At 44.4% G+C, this 12,664-nt stretch overlaps 1 protein-coding gene across 3 annotated transcripts in view; it reads right to left on the reverse strand.

Annotated features, from left to right (window-relative positions):
• LOC147455909 (proteasome activator subunit 4-like) overlaps nucleotides 1–12,664 on the reverse strand; it is a 106,879-nt gene that overhangs the window by 50,495 nt on the left and 43,720 nt on the right. For 2 of the 3 annotated variants that reach the window (XR_015188422.1, XM_086514533.1), the window contains exons 2-8: nucleotides 6,175–6,277; nucleotides 5,883–5,995; nucleotides 5,675–5,797; nucleotides 5,424–5,534; nucleotides 5,120–5,291; nucleotides 4,885–5,004; nucleotides 4,730–4,797 (exon numbers count right to left, since the gene is read on the reverse strand). Coding sequence is in view for 1 of the 3 variants with exons in the window: in XM_086514533.1 (XP_086370659.1) it covers nucleotides 4,730–4,797; nucleotides 4,885–5,004; nucleotides 5,120–5,291; nucleotides 5,424–5,534; nucleotides 5,675–5,797; nucleotides 5,883–5,995; nucleotides 6,175–6,277 (810 nt within the window). In the remaining 2 variants the exon portion in view is untranslated. The other variant, XM_086514534.1, reaches the window with a different exon arrangement.

Consider the following 12,664-nt stretch of genomic DNA (forward strand, 5'->3'; position numbering starts at 1 on the left):
GTTAGCTTTCACCCGATTCTTTAACATTTGACTATACAACACAAAGCAATGACTTAATTGAGACTGGAATTACACTTCAAAACAAAAGCACGGCCAGGAAGCTAGAATGCTCCCAAGCAGACAGCGACACCTGTAGGCCCCACAGGTTGGCGCCCCTTTCGGTATTTCTTTATTCTTTAATAGAGGGAATAAAACCTGTGATTTCCTACAAGCTGCCCCGCATAATCTGGGCTGAATTTCATCTGTTCTGGCCCGATTTCGGCAACATAACTGTACTAGGTCACTTCACAGTCAGTATCCCCACGCAATAGATGACTTTCCCGACGTATCCGGTCACTTTGCAAAACCTGGCGAGAATCTGCAGCAAGCTGAATTCTCTGTTTTCTGCCCCGAAAATGTGCCAGATCACCTCTACAACGGTCCCTCACGTCCCCAAACCTCCTGGGGGTATTAGAGACCGTTTAGGGCCGAAACCCTAGGAGATTAAACCAAATGGGTCAAACTCGACACATGGCAATAGGAGAGGAGCATGCACGCCAACACTCTTCCAGAAGGCTCAAACCGAAGAGGGGGCGCCGTAATATGAGGCTAGAGGCTGAATTTCTTTCATGGTGGATTTTCACGTTTAAAGCTTTAATGGAAAGCTTGTTCAGCTATATATAGTGTCTCTATATATAGCTCAACAAAGCTTGCCTTCTTTCCTTGTCTCAAGTAACGCGATGATTGGCTCTCGTGCATCTCTCTCCCCTTTGCACATATGGTAATGCCCCACTCTATTGTGTATAGGCCGGTTATATGGTTTCATCAACGGGATAGCCACTTTTTCTTCAAAAGTGCAGTATTGATTGTTGTGGGTGAAAGCAACATAGAGCTTATCATTATGGTCGAAAAGAGAAACCAAGGATCTAAAGAAGGATCTTCCTCACATGACACAGAGAAAGTATAGTTACCTGGAACGGGAAATCAGAACGGGGAACGGGGAATGGGAACATGCATGAAATGTCATTCCCTGTTTCAGATACTCACATTTGATACACGAAACGGGGATCCAGAACGGGAAATTGGGATGGGAACGAGGAATGAGGACCTAAAAATGGCCATTCCCTGTAACTCTGAGAGAAAGTTCCTTCAACTCGTCAAGAAGAGAGCAGGTTGTTTAGAGCTCAACTGCGTAGTTCGATGGAAATTTTTCAGCAATTGGCTAAGAACCCAAGGATGTAGGAGTTCCTACACATGATGTACAGGCTCCGACATAGGGCATGACTAAGCTGTTGAAGGAAAAGGAGATTTCCCATGCACACGGGTCTCTTGATGCTCAAGGGAAAGCCCATATGATTGAGCAACCAGTGATATCCATTGATCCAAAGAAATTTGCTATACATAGGCAGGAACCATTTGTGAATTTTCAAGGGAGTAATCAACAAGCTATGAGTCAGACCCTTCCATTATCGACTTCATATCCTGGCTATTTTGGAGGTGCTTTAGTATTTCAAGCTATGGCTGGACCTTCCACAGCCAGGGAATGTGTTTGGGACAATACAACCAGGTACGGTTAACCTATGTATAGGAACATGGGTATCCAACCAGGTTTTTAGGGTGCCCATGGACAATTTTGAATGCTTGGAACGTTTTTCCCAGCCATATGCCCAAAATGCAGATATGACAAGTAAAACAGGTGATGCGAGTGCTGGAGTGGTCAATTCTGGAGCACCACTATTACGAGCACTTGTTTATGACAATTTGACTCCTTTGAGTCAGCCTAAGGATTACAAGGAAGGTAGGCAGGCAGTGAAGTTTGAAACTTTCAAGGGAATTGAGGACCAATTGAAGGCTTTGACCTTCATACAGCAGTTTGATGCCACTTGTGCTAGAGAAAACATCACAGAGTCTTCGAAAATACGCAAGGCTGCCACTTTCTTGAAAGGAAATGCGCTTCAGTGGTGGACCGCATTGTTGTATCAAGGTCAAGCACCTACAACGTGGGTCCAATTTAAAGAGCTTTTTGCACTTGCATGGCTTACAAACACTTTTGAAGTGGATGTGATGACAGCATGGCACGAGTTGAATGCGACAAACGGTCCAAATCTTGAGGAGTACAATAAGCAATTCTGGGCTGCATTGTTGCCAGTAAGCTCCTACAAGTTTGTGCCATTGTCAAAACAGATTGAGAAGTGTTGTTGCAGATTGCCCAAAAGAATCAGTGACTACTGCACAAAGACTATTGTCATGAATACGGCGCAGTCGATTGAGAATGCGAAAGTGGCCAGTAATCTTTCGAAAGGAACTTCCACTGGATTTAATGTCAACAAGAGAGGGTCCCACGGCAAACAGTTTTCAACCAAGATGTTGCAACAAAGCCTTCTGTGCCTCCCACACATAAACCCTCCACTAATGAAGCTGACACATCCAAGAAGCAGTCTACACCTTCTTCTGGGCGAGGACAAGGACAAAAAAGGCATTTTTCTGGCAAATCTTTTGAAGAAAGGAAAGCTCTAAGAGAGACCAAGAAATGCTTCATTTGTGAAGAGGAGGGACATTTTGGGAATGCCCACAAAAGTCACGGGATAAGGATGACAAGTCAGAGCATAAAGGAAAGAAGCCAAAGGGCTGCCCGCTATCTACTACACTATTTGGACTCTATATTGATGAGGGCGTCGGCTTTATTATGCGTGGGGGTGGCAATTGAGTCAATTTTGCAAGTACCCCAGTACATCTTATGCTTTATGCTGATGATATTATATTGGTGTCTAAGTCTCCAAGGGGTCTCCTGCAGCGACTACCTGCATTAGATGACTTTTGTACACAGAGAGGTCTCACAATGAATCTTGGGAAGACCAAGGTCATGATCTTTCATACTTCAAGACCGGGCAAGAGTCATGCTACATTCACTTTAGCAGGAGGTTAGGTGGAGGTGGTCCCCTCATACGTGTATCTCGGATCATGACGTCGACACATTTCACCATGGTATCACCAGCTAGAGCTAGACTGACACGAGGATATGAAGTATTGGCTATGATAGAGAGACAATGTCATCAAGCACTCTTCGAGGAGCCCTGGACAAAGAAGTGACTATTTGACACTTGAGTCACAAAGGTCTTGATGTATGGAGCAACGGTATGGGCCCCAAGCCTGCCTACATAAAGCGACCACAGGTTCTTATGACGCATGATTCGCAGCAAACCTTCAGTACCTTGTGACATCATTCAAGTGGAATTTGTTGCACCGCCCATGATAATGGAGGCTTTGTTTCAGACCATATGTGTCCTAGAAAAATTCAAAGATATGACATAAGATCAGCTATCATACAGAGCATTTGATGCATCAAGACAATTGGCTCAGGCAGGAAATAGAGGACCACGGTATGGTCGTCACACAGTGGTTCTAACGGCACAGGATTGACATGAATCACCTTCCACCTTTCCAATTTGACACAGAGGCACTGCATATCCACCTCTCACACAGTGAGGAACAGAGTTCTCAGCACGACTTGTGGTAGCTTTATGCCCAAGCAGCCCCTTTTTTTCGAAGATGCGATACTACAAAGAGCGTTTCCTGAGCATTTAGGAAGATGGATTCATAGAGAGACCAAGATACATGGTGGGCATCTTACCACATGGTTCTAGGGTGGCGCCTGGGTTGCTCAAGGTTTCTTCACATCGCCTTCAGATAAAGGCTAGCAGAGTAACTCGGATCCCTAGAGACGAGAGGATATCCAGACTATGCAAAGAGGAGGTGGATGGTGAGTAGCGGGCAGAGGGGGAGGATGAGGAGCATTGTGTATGTGGCTGCAGGGCCTACTCTGCCATCAGAGAGAGACACCCCACCTTGTTCAAAGATCAGCGCTCCCTCCGGCAGCTCTTAAAGTCAAGAGACCAGCATGTGCTAGGGACATTTATACTGGAGGTTCGGTGACAGCGATCTCTTTACAGGCCCAGGCGGTACCAGGCAGGAACATTGTGCCTCAAGCATGTCCTAAATCCATCTCATCGACTTGTGTTGTTGCACCAAATAAGAGCAACCAAGGTTTGTGGAAAGCCAAAATTCCACAACAATCTCCTAAGCCCACAAGTTGCCCAATACTCTGCCTTTATAGAAGAAAGTGCAACTGTAGGTTGTTGCTTGTTGCTCTACGAATAGGTCCCATGCCAAGATAAACCATCGCCCCAATCTGAATCACACCAGCCCATCAGTCTGCCTCGGCCGGAACAACAACGGCGACATCCATACTCCAAGATACTCAAGATGTAGCATAACGTACAAAGAGCACGCTGCCAAAGTTGCAAGGCTTGGGACAAAAAATGCACCTGATGGCATTGCAGCACTGCACCAGAAATCAAACCAAGCAAGGGTCTCTCCAAGGTCTATAATGGAGAACTGAAGGTGTCAACATCCCCAAAGAAAATTCCAGGAAAGGGGACAAAGATGCGCAGCACAATCATTTGAAAAACACGCACAAGAAGCCATATACCATCCATAGCCCTTTTGTGTGCTTTGTGTGTCTGTGCTTGTGTGAAGAGTTCAAAGACCACCACAGAATGCTTTTCAAGCTTGCTTCTAGCCAAATCAGACAATCGTCACTCAACTCTAAACTTCCAAAATGTAAACAGGCACAATTGCACAGAAGATATACACCTTAAAGATTTGCAACAAAACTTTACTCTGCAAACAAGTAGCTCAGACACGAGCCCAACCAGAAATTAACGTGTAGCCTTGAAAGAAGTGAAATTACTGTTCCAAAAACTCCACCATAGTGTCAAAGTGAGCTTGAGCAGAGCCACGTGGACTAAGTAGATATACCTGCACAACAAAGGTCAAACAAAGATCTCAATACAATCCAGGTATCCAACGTTCAAACAATAAAGAAACTGGTAGTTCAAGCCCTACAATCGACTTGGCAGAAAGTGTAGATAACCCTGGTGACCAGTTGGTATGGAATGCACGCTTTATCTCCACGGGAATCCTTCTGTAAATAGGTGATCGCACACCAGATTTTCCAACCGGCACCTGATGAAAAGAAGTTAAATGTCAGAAGTTGTCACAACTCATTGGATGTTTTAATTCGAATAAGAAAAGTGTACTAATGCTTGTTCACATGCATCTAAACAGGTGAATTGCTTACCTCAAAAGCATTCAAGAAATTGGTGAACAGCTCAGGTAAGAATGGCTCCCAATCAGAGGTGCTCAAAACCCGATGCTTGATACAACGGCTCACAAGTGAAGCCCATTGAATATTCCAAAAATGACAGGTTGGTATTGCTGACCACAATTCTAGGCACTCTGCTAACCAATCCCTGAAAGAGCCCTTTTGCTTGATTAGAAAAAGAATTATGAAAAATTACAAGACAGAAGGCAACTACCAACTCCAAATTATCAAAATTACTGACACTTCCAAATATGTACACAGTAAAAATAGACTCTTGTACCTGGTGAAGAAGGGCACATCAGCGCTCTTTTCCGACCTAGTGGACAAGAAAAGAGAAAGAAACCCTGCTGCCTCGAGAGCAGAGTTGTGTGAAATATCATGTAGTTTGGGCCTAAAATGTGAACAAGCAAAATTTAACAAAAAACAAATCCTTGAAAAATATCATAGATGACCTACTGAACATGAGTAATTAACTTATCGAGCACTCGAATGTGTGTGTGCCAAATGAAAATGGCTTGACCCCAAACGAACCTGAACTCGGACCATATTTCAGCACATGAGCCCACTTTAAAAAATCTTCTACAAGTCTCTATCAAGTATACTAAGTTCTGTAGGTGGCTGTGTTTCAATGTAAGACCTTCATAGGAAAGACACCTGAAAAAATGTTATACCTCCTCAGTTTGCAATGTGCCAAGAAGCAGTGACAAAAGCAGCAAACGTTTGAACTATAAACAATTACCTTTCAAAATGTATCTTCAAGAGCAAATTATAAAAAGACCTCCAATCTATCTCCAATTTCAACTTCTTGCGGTATTTTGACAAAACACGGGATAAGCAGTTTGCCCACCTTGTCTGCATGATACACAATAACACATAACCTCTATGCAATTTTTCCAGATATAATTCCTAATAATGGTTATGACAGAGAATATCTCCAGATGTGAATAATTACTTAATAATCCGTCACAACTGTCTATTAAAAACACCAATAGGTAGCCCTCATATAAACTGGTATGTTTAGAGAATGAGACCTGTATATATAGACTGTCTGATGAATTCAGAAGAATATCCAAAGCAGCTTTTGCTAAATTCTCCACATCACCTAATGAGAGTGTACACTTTGCCTTCATGAACCTGTCAAAACATTTTTGAGTATTTAAAAGCGTTCCTGGGTTAATGCTAAAAACAATTAGAAAGCATATAAAGCATCTGCACCTTTCCTTCTCCACCAGCGGAAATAAATGTTAGGAAATACCCCTGAAATTTGTGGAAATTCCCCAAATGCCCCTCTAATTTTGAAAATTTACAAAATACCGCTGTACTTTCTTTACCTTGATTGCTTCCATTTTCACATAATCGATTCTTTGCGATACTAAGAATACATCCATAAACCTATCTTAGAAACATTATAACCACTGGACCAAGAAATATAACATTTGCATGTGAAAATCATGAATGATTTCATCTTGTGTCCAAAAGACCCTTAAAATCCTCATTCTAACATGCCTTTTTTCACCCGAGAAAATCTTCTATTGAAATAAACATCTCAAAGGCACAACCTCGAGATAAAATGTACAAAAGCCGATGACCACAAAGGTTGATCCCAAAAATGTCCTACATATACATTCTTCTGTGATCCAAGAGGGGGATCATACGCATAGCAAGAAGAACATCATCTCTACCAAAGCTACATGAAGGCACAATAGTAGGGATTGTTTTCTCTCTCCTAAGAAATTCTCTCTCTAGAGCTTTTGGCAAATGCTCTCTCACAAAAACATAGGAGTTATTTTTATATTAAAGGAATGGCTATTTTTCGAGGTCCACGTTCCCCGTTCCGTGTTCCCCTTCCCCCTTGCGGTCCCTGTTCCATGTGATGATTGTGAGTGTCTCGTCATAGGGAATGGCAATTCCTGCCCCTTCCAGTTTCTCGTTCCTATTTTGCATTCCGTGTGACCAAGGTCCAGATATGACAGTCCTTGGTACACCCAAGTCAAAGCCTGGTTCGGAGCACATGGCCTTGATCTTGAGAGCTTGCCACCGTTCCAGTATGAGCCCGACTCACCCCACATTCATCTCTCACGTGGTGAGAGAAACATAGTGCTCCGACACGATCTCTAGCAGCTATATAACAAATAGACTTGGAACACATCTCCCCTTCATCGTAAGATGTCACACTACAGAGATCATTTCCTTACCATACTCGAGGACAGGTTCATACAGTGACCATGCTACATGGACATCTACATGCCACATAGCTCATTGTTCGCGATTGATCAGCTCAGAGTATCATCACAGAGACTAGAGATAGAGGCACGGCGAGCCCATGAAATTCTCAGGGAGAAGAGAGTCTGTCAAGTATGCAAAGAGGAGGTGGAGAGTGAGGAGCATTTTGTTTGCAAATGCAGAGCTTATGATGATATTAGAGGCAGATATGAGTCATTATAGGGCAGCCTACTCTCCGTGAGATCATGCACTCTCCAGATCAGAGACTATTGGGGCGCTACTTGCTAGAGATACATAGGCATAGGGATATACTCCTACAACCACATACAGAGACAGAGGTGGGGGGGGCGACAGTCACAGCTATCAATTTTTTTTCAGAGGACCACATCTCCTCCACTCCCACATCCACCAGGGGAGTGACTCTCCAGCAGCCTGAGATGAGTCGGACAACGTCCGCGTGTTACCGGATGGTCGGCCCCACGACTCCACCATAGACAGATCGAGGAGATCCAAAGCCGAGAGCGCTGATCCACTGAGGAGAGATGAGCCCCGATGATGGCTCACACCGCTGCATTCAATCAAGCAGCCCTTGCTCCCGATCCTCCCACGTACCGCATTCTACACCCCCCTAGTAGCACAGGATGCAGCTAGATAGCTTGATGCATCTGCATGGTTGTACTACCCTGAGCATATACACATGCACACCTCCCTAGTACTAGAGCTCCATCCCCCCCCCAATAGATCCCATCATACACCAAGGTTTTCTCTTTATTTTGTACCAGTTTGGATTATTTTGTCTTTCTCGATAGATAGCAGACATACCCACATGTACACTTCATTTGTCTCATAGGCCTACTTCTGCCTCACGTAGACGTTAAAAAATCTATCTCTCTCTCTCTCTCTCTCTCTCTCTCTCTCTCTCTCTCTCTCTCTCTCTCTCTCTCTCTCTCTCTCTCTAGATTTCTTTTCACTAGATATGGGACAGCCAGAGGAGCAGCCACCACTGCAGAGCTCGTCCCACACTCATTCGACCACTACTGGCACTCTCATCGACCGAGCATTGGAGCTACAGAGATACAGACGACCGCGACTGAGGAGAGGAGCTACACAGCATCGACGGAGACTACAACAGAAGATTCGAGCCATACTCTCTCGACATCCAGAGTGCAGATGAGGATGGATCCTCACCATTTCTTCCATCTTTGTTTCACACACTGTTACATCCAGTTTACCGGGTACCTATTGTATCAGCTGCTACACCCACGTAGTTTTAGATTGTAGTAGTAGTAGTAGTATTTTGTTCCACTTCTAGTTCTTTTCTAGTTCTTTTGTACCCAGACATGGTATTAGATTCACTATTTTGTAACTGATTGGTCTCATAGGTCATTTTGGCCTTTTGAAGACGTTAATATAACATTTCATTTCATTTTCATTTCTCTCTCTTTTTTTGAAAAGTCAGGGCTGTATATTACTGAGTACAATATAATCCCCAGCGGATGACAAAATAGCCTATCACGTGGGGTGTACAAGCTGAATGTAAGAATGAGAGCCACTATAGTGACAACTCGACTAGAACAATCTCATGGTGGTCGGTGTGATGAGTGGAGGAGAAACCACCGAGGAGGGGCATAATGCCATGTAATCTGGCCACCTGTAAGTGTGAAGAAGAGTGGGAATCAGGCCCAACGCCGAAGGAAGGCAAATCGACGAGCCTCGGCTGCTCGAGATGTACCTGAGGAAGAATCCCACTGCCAAATCAGTGTGTGAATGATGTCCAGCCAAATGGCAATGAGGGTAGCCTGGAGGAGCTGTGGAGCCGCACTGAGAATGTGACGACAACGAGCTCGCCAAACATTCCAGAGTGTAATGCTAGCGATGACTGAGAAAACTTCATCACGTGTCTGAGGATCCCCCTGCCAAGCAATCTGTGGTAGCATAGCCAAAGTCCCTCGCCAGTAACCAGTCGAGGTAAGCATAAGGGCTGGATCTGTGTCTGAGCCCTCGTAGAAAAGATGCGGTCCGGGCATCGGCATCAACCATGAGACAGATCCCCAAGTGAGAAATCCATGCTGAACACCCGCTCTGCTAAGTACAAAACAAACTGCAAGCCACACTACATGAGAAGTAGAGCATGACCAAAGACAGTGTACAGGTTGAAACCGGCCTGTTCAATCTAAAAAGGGCGGTAGACTTTAAACTTAAACCTTATTTGCTTTCACCCATTTAATTTGTCGTCCACTTTACCTGTACTTTCAAGACACAACAAAGGGGAGAGGGATACAGGCTGCTAGAATGCACCTGTATGAGAAGACCGTCACCAGATTGGCCCTTAACTTAGGCGCCCCTTTCGGTATTTCTTTATTGTTTAAAAGAGGGAACAAACGCTGTGGTTCTTTCCAAGCTGCCCCGCACAACCTTGGCTGAATTTTGACTGTTCTGGCCTGATTTCGGCAACATAACTGTACTAGAACCCTTCACAGTCAGTATTCCCACGCATTAAATGACTTTCCCGACGCATACGGACACTTTGCAAAACCTGGCGAGAATCTGCAGCACGCTGAATTCTCTGTTTTCAGCTCTGAAAATGCGTCAGATTGCCTGTACAGCGGTCCCCTTGCGTCCCCGAAACTCCTGGGGGTATTAGGGTCCGTTTAGGGCCAAAACCCTAAACCTGCAAAAATACACAGCAGGCTGTAATTTACTGTTTCGGGCTCCGTTTCGCGTGCCGGTCGCATCCGTAGCAACTCCTCGAGCTCCCGCACCTGTAGGGCTACTTGCCCTTTGAATCGGACGAGATTTCTAGCGTGAAACCTCTCCGAATTCACCTGTACCTGCGGGGGGATTAGCCGCTAGCTAATCCAGTACCTGTGCAAGAGGCTGTTGCCTCGGCAATCGCGCATGAACCCACACAACTATACATTGGGCAATTGGAAAGCCCACTAGTGGGGCATAACATACTGCCATAGGGGAGAGAGAGGGCAGTGCGTAACGTGCAGGGCATCACTCCTGGCACCGCACTGTGCATAAGAGGGAAAGCAAGCACTCCATAGCTCTTAACCTGTGACAAATTCTGCAAAACAGCCCCTCCTCCCTTCAAATTCAGCGCCAACTCTTGTTGCATGAGGAAAGTGCACCAGAAGGTGGCACTTGGCACATTTACAAGCATTTTCCCGTTTCGGGGTTGCCGCCTAAAAATCTCCCAACCGGTTGCCCAGTTGACTTCACGGCAGAGTAAGAAAATGTTCCCCTTGTCATTCCGAAGGTAATGACGCAAACACATTTTCCGGTCCCAAAATACCAGTTCCCGAAATTTTAGGAGATGCTGCCATTGTATCTTTCTAGGTCATCCGACCCTCTTTGTACACTGCGGCCACATCCGGAACTGAAATGTAGCCTCTTTAGCAAAGGATTCCACTTTGGCTAGTCAATGACCCCACTTGGCTAACCATAATCCTTGTCCAACCTTAGTGCTCTCTTGCCCTCAGGCCTGGACTCCCTCTGGACAGTTCCACACTAGCTATGCAATGCAGGGCAGTTAGATTTCCCGAGGGGTGTTTCCAAAAAGTGAAAGTAAATAAATAATAAGAAAGAAATCAACAAAAAGGATAGATAGTAGTCACACGCTGGTGACATACCCCCCCTCTTGAAATCTCAAACGTCCTCGTTTGCATCTATGTCGTACATGCTCATAGTCAACAGTTATGTATTCAACACGTGTCGACACATATACGACACATACATGCTGATTGTCAACCCTAGTGTATTCAACACCTCGTCGACACATGTATTGCCTGCGTGTGAACCCTGTCCCAATGACGTAGTTGTAGCTGCGCACTCTGCCATTGCTTTGAGTCACTAACTTTCCAATGACAAAATGGTAGCTGCACATTTTGCCACTGTCATATAGTACACGTTGGATCCCGTAACACTTTTGAGCATACCCAAACCGACAGTTTACGAATGCAGTTACACATGTACTCATTAATAGAAGCAATTACTGTATTCTTGAAAAACTGACAAGAAATACTCACTTCTATAGCACTAACCAAAATTTTGGACATTCCATAATAGAAATTGCCAAATTGACAATTTGTACAGCTCTAACATTCATGTAACAGGTATTTCATTTGAGCTCACTTTAAATACCATGTACATCATTTGTTTCAGAAGCGATTGTCACACTGACAATCCATGTAGCTTTGAAACTCAAGGGGTCAAGGTAGGTTGCAAATCGAACGCTTCAAGGTAAAGTGATAACACAGTTGGTGACTCTGCAAGTTCACCTTCTTCCATCCACTTAGCATCCATTGGTGGATAGTTTCTGAACTTTACCAAGTAACACCTAGCAACCTTGCCTTTCACTTTTCTTTCCTTATGTGCCAAAATCAGTTCCGGGACCAAGATCTCGTCAAGTTCCTTGACTTCCGGCTGATCTTCAACTAGCATATCTTCTAGCACATCACCCACATAGGGTCTGAGAAGACTCACATGAAACGCATTTTGAATCTTCCAACTGTCAGGCAATTTCAGCCTATATGCAACATCACTGATTATGTCGCACACTTGAAAAGGCCCATAGTAACGCATGCTGAGCTTTGGAAACAGTCTTTCCTTGCCCTTCGTCTTCTTTAACCTTGCCTTTTCAAAGCGTAAAAGCACCCAATCACCAAGTGAATATACCACTTCACGACGGTGATGATCAGCTGCTTTCTTTTGCTTTGCTTGAGTCTTTTCTAAGGCCACTTTGACCTTCTTGTACATTTCATCCATGTCTTGAACATACTTATGTGCTTCAAATATCTTGTCCTTTGTATGCAGTATGGGAGGAACTTTCTTGCCACCTTCAACTATCTCAAAAGGTGCCTTGCCAGTTGATGAATGCACTGTATTATTGTATGCATACTCCACCAATGGCAAATACTGCTCCCACTTTCCTTTATGCTCTGACACATAGCACTTCAGCAGATCTAGGACAATAGAATTTGCCTCTTCTGACTGCCCATCTGTTTGAGGATGAAATGACGAAGAGAATTTGAGCGTGGTGCCCATATTCTCAAACAAGCCTCTCCAGAACAAACTTGTCATGCGTGGATCACGGTCGCTAACAATCGACTGTGGCATGCCATGATACTTGAAAATATTGCTCATAAAAAAGTGTGCCATCTGATCTGGTTTTATCTTCTTCCTGACAAGAATAAAATGAGCCTGTTTGCTGAATCTGCAAATAATGGTCCAAATACCATCGTTTCCTGTCTGCGTTCTCGGAAGATCAAAGATAAAATCCATAGCAATACTTTC

The sequence above is a fragment of the Adiantum capillus-veneris genome, chromosome 6 (genome assembly GCF_014529385.1).
Source record: "Adiantum capillus-veneris isolate H3 chromosome 6, ASM1452938v2, whole genome shotgun sequence".
Classification (NCBI taxonomy): domain Eukaryota; kingdom Viridiplantae; phylum Streptophyta; class Polypodiopsida; order Polypodiales; family Pteridaceae; genus Adiantum; species Adiantum capillus-veneris.